We start from the raw sequence: 9,237 nt of genomic DNA, 5'->3' as shown, positions 1-9,237 counted from the left end.
GAACTGAGAATAGGACCCCCGTTGAAGGAATCAGAGAAAGAACTGGAAGAGCTTGAAGGGGCTCGAGACCCCATATGTACAACAATGCCAAGCAACCAGAGTTTCAGGGACTAAGCCACTACCTAAAGATTATACATGGACTGACCCTGGACTCTGACCTCATAGGTAGCAATGAATATCCTAGTAAGAGCACCAGTGTAAGGGGAAGCCCTGGGTCCTGCTAAGACTGAACCCCCAGTGAACTAAATTGTTGGGGGGAGGGCGGCAATGGAGGGAGGATGGGGAGGGGAACACCCATAAAGAAGGGGAGAGGGACTGATTAGGGGGATGTTTGCCCAGAAACCGGGAATGGGAATAACACTCGAAATGTATATAAGAAATACTCAAGTTAATAAAAAAATAAAAAAAAATGGGGTTCAGAGCTAACCAAAGAATTCAAAGCTGAGGAATGATGAATGGCTGAGAAACACCTAAAGAAATGTTCAACATCTTTATTCATAAGGGAAATGCAAATCAAAACAACCCTGAGATTCCACCTCACACCAGTCAGAATGGCTAAGATAAAAAACTCAGGTGACAGCAGATGCTGGGGAGGATGTGGAGAAAGAGAAATACTCCTCCATTGTTGGTGGGATTGCAGACTGGTACAACCATTCTGGAAATTAGTCTGGAGGTTCCTCAGAAAATTGGACATTGAACTGCCTGAGGATCCAGCTATACCTCTCTTGGGCATATACCCAAAAGATGCCCCAACATATAAAAAAGACACGTGCTCCACTATGTTCATTGCAGCCTTATTTATAATAGCCAGAAGCTGGAATGAACCCAGATTGCCTTCAACAGAGGAATGGATACAGAAAATGTGGTACATCTACACAATGGAATACTACTCAGATATCAAAAACAATGACTTTATGAAATTCATAGGCAAATGTATGGAACTGGAAAATATCATCCTGAGTGAGATATCCCAATCACATAAAAACACACATGGTATGTACTCATTGATAAGTGGTTATTAGCCCAAATGCTCGAGTTACCCTAGATGCACAGAACACATGAGACTCAAGAAGGATGACCAAAATGCGAATTCTTTACTCCTTTAAAAGGGGAACAAGAATACCCTTGGGAGGTAATAGGGAGGCAAGTGTTAGAACAGAGGCTGAGGAAATGCCCATTCATAGCCTGCCCCACATGTGGCCCATACATATACAGCCACCCAATTAGATAAGACGGATGAAGCAAAGAAGTGCAGGTTGACAGGAACCAGATGTAGATCTCTCCTGAGAGACACAGCCAGAATACAGCAAATACATAGGCGAATGCCAGCAGCAAACCACTGAACTGAGAACGGGACCCCCGTTAAAGGAATCAGAGAAAGGACTGAAAGAGGTGAAGGGACTTGAAACCCCATATGAACAACAAAGCCAACCAACCAGAGCTTCCATGGACTAAGCCACTATTCAAAAACTATACATGGACTGACCCTGGGCTCTGACTGCATAGGTAACAATGAATAGTCTACTAAGGGCACCAGTGAAGGGGAAGCCCCTTGGTCTTATAAAGTGAACCCCCAGTGAACAGGTTTGTTGGGAGGGCAGTAGTGGGGAGGATGGAGGAACACACCCATATAGAAGGGGAGGGGGAGGGGTTAGGAGATGTTGGCCTAGAAACCAGGAAAGGGAATAACAATTGAAATGTAAATAAATAAGAATTACCCCATTTAATAAAGTTGGAGAAAAAAAAAACCTTGTATTGAGTTATGTATTGTAGCAGGTGCCTACAATCCAATTATGTGACAGGCTAGGTAAGGAGATGTGAAATTTATGACTATAGCAAGCCCCTATATCAAACAAAGCAAAACAAAAATAAATGAAAAAAATTAACAAAGTACGAACAAGGACAACAACAACAACAATAACAACAACAACAACAAACTTCTTAGATGCCAACCACATTTAGGAATTAAAATTAAATTCTGTAATTATTGGAAGAAGAGAAGATAGAATTACAATCAACTCTGTGTGTGCTTCACCCCATTATGTGACTTTTTAAAAAATTTCACATAGTTAATATATTTCATATAATTCAACGTATATGTATAGCAGGAAATATGTTCTTTTTAAAAAAGTCTTACCTTAAATGTCAGGAGACTTTTTGTATAATTAGGCACTATTATGGATTTATCTGTCACATTTCCCACTTTGCAGTCTATAACAATGTGGTCCAAGGCTGTGGGTTTTGTCCCAATCCCATCTATTTCAATGATGTGTGCCATGCCATCTACTTCATTTTGTAAAGTAAGTTTACCCTATGATAAACAAGATACTTTTAAGCTCTATAGCACTCAGCAGTTATAATTCAATGCTAAATAATACCTCTCAACTTAATTCATATGGAATAACAAAAATAGCTTGTAAGAAAATGTTAGTCACTGCAGTTTTCAGTTCATATAAAAATTGTTTTATTTAAGAAAGAATCTACTAATGAAATGATCTTTATATCTATCTACTCTCCGGAAATTATATATTATATATAAGCATTCTCACACCTAGCAATTATTTACACTTAGCACCTTATGAAAGAACTGTTGCTAAGGGAAAGTTTCATATGTAGCAGTTGACTTACTGACTTAGAACAATGATTTCATATCATTATCCATGCGTTCTGAAAATAACCTGGATATAAATACTCATTAGCAGCATTATGAGTGTCATGATAAATATCGGAAGTTAAACATATTAGGCAAAACTATCAAATTTATTGAACATACAAGTGTTGGTAAACATATTATATTTAACTATATTAACTACTATCTAAACATTTGCTCATTTACGTATTAAAATGCAAGGAAGAATTCATGATAATACCATAATTTCACATTCCAAAATTGGTTTGAATGTCAAAGGATATTGTATAGTTTCACCAGGGGCAACATGTAAAATTGGAGGTCCATGAAACCACTCTCCTTCTATTTTAACTTGAAATTTCCAAAGTTTCTTTGATTCATTTTTCTGAAAAATGGAAAGGGTTAGACACATGTTAGAAGGATGATGCAAAAGTGTATGACATATTAATAACTGTTAAGTCATTAAAAAATACAATTAATCTGCTCATGGTTATACAACGGTAACTCTAATACCTTGAAGCCCTAAGTGTACACATCCCTGGAGTTCCATAGTAGCCTGGGATCTATTGTTAAATTCTAGGTAAAAATGAGCTACATAGTGAGACCTGGTTGCAAAAACCCAAGAATTTGGAATATAGTTCAGCAGTAGAGTAAATGCTTGGCATGGAAAAGAATTAAATGAGATGGGATTGGGAGAAGTTTAGAATCAACCCAATTAAATGTAATGAAAATCATATTATAAAAACAATCACCTAAGACTAATTTAATTATTTTTACAGAAGAATCATAATGAAGTGGTTAGAAAAAGCATTTGATAAAATACTTAACTTATTATAAATTATTCCAAGTATTACAAAGGAAAAATTTGGGAATGTGACATTTAAATGAAAAATTTGTGAAGAACAATTTTTAAAAATGTCAAGAATAACAAAACTACTCAGATTTTTTTATAAGTAATAACAAAGATTGCCTGATAGGTCTATCCAGGCATTATTTTAATCTGGAGAAAATAATTTGTTTGATTTACTGAAGATCAATTTATGCTAATTTATGACAAATGTCCACAATGTAACAATAGTAGTATCCGGAATGAGCAAAACTTAATTCATTGTTCTGAATACGGAAATTTCCCTATGTCTCATAGCAGAAAGAGTACCTATGAACTCATCTTATTCACATGCTAAAATCAATAGGATTTCAAGTGGTGGTCTAAACATCTGTATCTCAGCGTGGTGACTCCAGGAGGAAAAATCTTTTATTAGGTACTTGCTGAGAGGTTAAGGAAATCACAGTCACATTTTAAGCAAATAGATCCAATACAAATGATGCTTGTGTTGTAGCTGAGAGGAAGAAACCCTGACATAAGGAAAATAATTTCTTGTCTAAATACAATTATAAATTTGCAGCTCTCCAGATAAGACCCCCACACACACACACACACTGTGGCTAGAAACTTTAGTAAATTGTGAAAATATCAACAAAAAAGAATTTTTACTTACTATGGGGATATGCTGAGTAAGTGGTTCAAATGCTGGTGTTTTAAACAACAATTCAGCCTCTGGTTCTTCTTCATTTACTATACCTTCAATTACGTACACACGTACATCATGTCTTGATAACAACAAAATTTTACAAGGGTATCTTCCAGACCCAAGGGGAGCAAATCGTAGAGGAATTGAAACCGTTCCTTCTAAAGCTAGCAAAATAATTTAAAAGCAAAAATCATTTTACAAGGCCTAAACTTAATTTTGCTAATCGATGTTTATTTAATAATATTCTGTGAAAATGTATCTACTTAGATTAGGTATCTTTGACATTACATATGATCTATGTTTAAACAAAAAAACTTATTTTTGAATGAGAGATGATATCTTTCATGGTTTTGTGGAAGAGGTATTCCATTCTAAAAAGTCAAAGAGCACTGACTGCTCTTCAAGAGGTCCTGAGTTCAAATCCCAGCAACCACATGGTGGCTCACAATCATCTGTAATGGGATCCAATGTCCTCTTCTGGTGTGTCTGAAGATAGCTACAGTGTACTCACTCACATTAAATAAATAAATCTTTAAAAAAACACATCCCAATATTGCTTTTAATTTACATTTTGGATGACAAGTCAGGGAAAGAGAAATGGGTATTTCTAGGGATTTTTAGTGTTCAATATCTAATTAATATACAATAGTTAATTGGTCAGAACTAGTGAAATGTCTTTGTTTCGCTTTAAGTGAGTGAATAAATGAAGAGGTTACATCAGTATTATTTGCCATGTTCCCTAACAAAAATAGCCCAAATACTTTTCAACATGAACATCTGATTTAAAACATCTAATGACTAATGATTAGCATTAAAGTGAAAATCAATGATATTATTAGGTCTATATTATAATCCAAATCATTAACTGCATGACTTAAAGAATAAAGTGTTAGACTCATTGTCTTCCAAATTTAAAAAAAAAAATCATTGCATCAGTAGAATTAATGAAAATATTGGTTTTATTTTTAAAGATTAATTGAAGAAAACACTGTTTCTTTGCCTTATACAACCAAAATAGCAGGCTCATTGAAGTGTGTGTGTGTGTTTTGAGTGTGTGTGTGCATTTCCTTAGAAGTGATTTTTCCAAATATATTTGTAAGATTGTGCTACAATACAATCTGTTATTTAATTATATATATATATATATATATATATATATATATCATCCAATTGTACAAGGTACTCTAATCTCTGCAGGTAACATCAACTTCTCTCCATTGTCTCTTGCATACCAATATATGATTTCAGAGATCGGCTCTCAAAAATTATTTGTTTTCAGGACATAGTCTGTGTCTTCTTTGAAATGCATAGAGAATAAAGAGATTTTTTTCTTATGATATATGATTTTTAGTCCTTCAGTCAACACACTCACATGCATGCATGCACGCAGGCACAGAGAGAGAGAGAGAGAGCACAGAGAGAGAGAGAGAGAGAGAGAGAGAGAGAATGAATAAAAGTCAAATGTTTAGACCTACATGGAGCCCAACTGCATTGATACTCCATGCTCACAAGGCATTATAACTTATAACTGAAAGAAATTCAATCTTTTTTACAATATTTTCATAAGATAATTTTTAGTTCTATTTTCATACTGGTTGACTTTAAGAATTGTAGAGCAAATAAGAATTGTCTACTATAAGGAATGCAGGTAGACAATCTTGTGAGCTCATGTATCTACATGCATGAATGTGAGAACCATTATTGTTCATGTTAGGGTTTAAAAAGGGAGTAAAACTAGTTATAACCCAAATATTTTATGCTATTACTTTCTCATATAAGTCTGAGTCCCGTAGAAATATCTAAATAAGCTTGCACTTTCTAATTAAATCGTACATGGGAAGGAAGTCTGGGAACTTTTGATAACACATCAACTTTGTAATTTTTTCATTTTGATTTCTCATAACAAAGTTTTTTCACTATCATATATTAAAAACAGCTCATTTATTTTAATTACTGTTAGACTAATTTAACAAAGTACACAAATAATTAGAATGAACTATTACCAAGCTAATGAACATCTTCATGATAACTTAAACTACATGAAAGATTACAAAATTTATGTTTAAATACCTGTCTAAATAGATTATGATAGACTGTCAATTGCATATACACCAATAATAAAGGTAAAACAAAAATTAATAAACTTTTAAAAAGTTCAAAAGATAAAGGTTTAGTCAAATTCTCTTGTATAAAATCATAAAGGTGAAAATGACTTACTAATCAAATTGAAAATGTTTTAAAATTATAAGAAAAAATGTTGCTTGAGTGACAATTCAGTAGACTACTTGTCTCTTAAATGCTCATGTATTTTATCTCAATTCTCCATAAAAAGGAACAAGAAGTGAACTGCAGTTCAATATGTGAGCACACATGTAAATTATTCCAAGACATGGAAGATCATGTACCAAGTCAGTCTGGCTGCACAGGGAGACCCTGTCTCACAAAAAGTAGAAGAAAATAAAAGAAACACAGTACATGGAGTACTGTATAAAATTATATTTAATCACACTTTTCTACTGGGGAACTTTGCCAGTTTACTCCAATACTTGAGTATGTACAGGGAAAATTTTGTTTAACATGTACCAATGTATGAGAGGGTAGTTTGAGAAAGGCCTATGACTTACTGAGGTTTTCCAAGTAGGAAATATATTTACCATTAGGTGGATGCAATGAGAAAAGCAATGGAAAATGGAAATAGATGAGGCTGATGTCAAAAAAAGGCAGTTCGACAATTACAAAAGACTGAGAATTTCAAATTGAAGGGAACTGGACTTCTAAGAACAAGGTTAGAGAGCATGACATTATACTATTATGTATGTGGAAGGAGGAGAAATTCTGACAAGAAAAGGAAGATTTTTAGACAGGGAGTAGAAATTCATTCTTGCTATTGGGAAACAACAGTAAAGCAAAAAAAAGATGACTTCATTCACAAGAAAGAATCATGCTATGGAAGGCCTGCAGTCCACATAGTCTGTATGAGGTTGTCTTCGCTTATGACAAAAGTCTGGCAGGAAGTGAAATTTCAATCATCGGAATGAGAATCAACTTAGGGTATAAGAATGAGCATATCCACAACGGTGGATTGGGGAGAAGAGAAAGATTAGGAATTTTCTTTAATCACTCCACTAACAGTATAAGAAGAGAACTTTTATAAAGCATTAATAAAGATAATATAAGTAAGGATTTTGGAAAATAATTTTCTGAAGAAGCTGTGTCTGTAGCAAATATTTTACAGACTGCTTGACCTTGCTTAATTAGAATATCATCTTGGTTAAGGTACAATGTTAAAGGTTAAGAATCAAAATCATCTTGAAATGTTAGCCACTTTAATAGCCATTTGTTTTTAGTGTCTGCACTTGACCTAATATCCTTATGTCTATTAGGTAAAACACTTATAACGCACTGTAAAATTTAGCACATATTAGCCTACAACCATAAAGTGAAGAATCCGAGAGAAGATTTATATACTTTTCTGGAGCCTGCTTCCCTGAATCCACCTGACCAATATACTTATGAGTACATTAAATTTTGATTTTCATAGTTGAGGAGGTTTAAGTGTTTATGTAATCCTTGTTATTGCAGAATACTCTTTCCTAGTTGTTTCAGAATTTCATTGATTAATTGACAGATTGATTCTTTTATTTATTCTCATTCATTCATTAACTCATTCATTCATTTGCTCATTCATTCATACATTTTCCCAGAATGTTTTCTGAGAAAATTTCCCTTCAAGTTTTCCATATGATCTGTTATTATTTATTGCCTTATTCAAGTTCTAATACTTAAATTCTTGTTACCTGCTTGGGTGCTTGGCAGTTGTTTCTGGAATGGCCGTTCTTCTAGGAATATAAATTGAACAGGAAATTTTTGAATTTATAATTTGTAACCATGCTTTTAGGATTAGAAATATTTTACAGTTAATAGAAAACCAGAGGAAACCAACAAGTGAGACTTCCTTAAATGATATTACCGAAAATGCAACACATCACATATAAAACTAATGTTCTGGTACATTTGAAGTTAACACTAGTTAAGAGACTTAGAGTCCTAGTATTGCCTAGCAAGTTGAAAGGAACGAAAACAAAAAATGAATATAAATTTCAGGAAAAAACATTTAGATACATGTTTACTATCTTATTAATAAAAATATTAATAAGATACAATATATACCTATCGATATTCATTTTAACCTAATTTATATATGTGACAATTACAGAATAAACATGCTTCAGAAAACCAATAGCAAAGATATATTACCCATGAATAAACAGTGTTCACTTCTAGCGTGTTCCTGCCTTTGAATATCTGTTATACTGCTAAGTATTCTAATCAAAATATCCTTGATTACCTGATAAAATTTGAGGTTTAAATTCAAGAGATTGCATGTGGAAAGCTGGAGGTTCTGGAATTTGAGGGATGTAAATTCTCCTGGGTATATTGAAATGTGCAGGAAGGCTCAGTTCTGTTGTATATAAAATGGATTTAGGCTTCTTCAATTTTGACATATTAAAGAGCAAAAGGCACTGTAAGTAAACATTGACATTATATTATAATTTTCTGAAATTTGATCTAAAAAACATAAGAACATTATATGCTCAGTGAAACATTTGGGGGAAAATACACACAAGTATAAACAAGCCTCTTACTTTGGAGATGTTATCATAAAGCTGGGTAAAAGGTAGCACTAACCAATAAAAGTTACCATGATGCCACCTTTAAGAGTGGCCCTTGTCCATTTTTCTAATGCTTACAGTAATCAATAAATTCTGTTGCAAGGAAAACATTCCATTAATGAGCAACCATGAAATACAGCTTTACTTCTTGAATAGAAACCTATGTGCTTTCATATCTCTACATCAGATACTCACATCATTTGCAGAACCTACCAAGCCACTATCTTCTCTAATGATGATTTTTTTCTTCTTCTTTCTTTTATTCTTTTCTTACGTATTTAAAAACAACTAGCTTTCAGGCCTTTTTGGATGCCCAGATCAAATCACATTCACATCAAGATGTTTTATTTTTTAAATTCAAATGACCAATACTCACAAAATGTGGGTTACAACACATTCTTAT

At 33.6% G+C, this 9,237-nt stretch overlaps 1 protein-coding gene across 1 annotated transcript in view; it reads right to left on the bottom strand.

Moving 5' to 3' along the window:
* Positions 1 to 8,422, bottom strand: part of LOC116888109 (cilia- and flagella-associated protein 47-like) — a 35,696-nt gene extending 27,274 nt beyond the window's left edge. Inside the window, exons 1-5 of the mRNA XM_032889466.1 lie at positions 8,419 to 8,422; positions 7,959 to 8,000; positions 4,129 to 4,325; positions 2,871 to 3,014; positions 2,138 to 2,311 (exon numbers count right to left, since the gene is read on the bottom strand). Coding sequence (XP_032745357.1) covers positions 2,138 to 2,311; positions 2,871 to 3,014; positions 4,129 to 4,325; positions 7,959 to 8,000; positions 8,419 to 8,422 — 561 coding nt within the window. The remainder of the gene's footprint in view (positions 1 to 2,137; positions 2,312 to 2,870; positions 3,015 to 4,128; positions 4,326 to 7,958; positions 8,001 to 8,418) is intronic.
* Positions 8,423 to 9,237: the final 815 nt, after the last annotated feature.

The sequence above is a fragment of the Rattus rattus genome, chromosome X (genome assembly GCF_011064425.1).
Source record: "Rattus rattus isolate New Zealand chromosome X, Rrattus_CSIRO_v1, whole genome shotgun sequence".
NCBI classification, from domain to species: Eukaryota; Metazoa; Chordata; class Mammalia; order Rodentia; family Muridae; genus Rattus; species Rattus rattus.
Note: the sequence above shows the minus strand (reverse complement) of the source record. Positions and strands in the feature narration are given on the sequence as shown.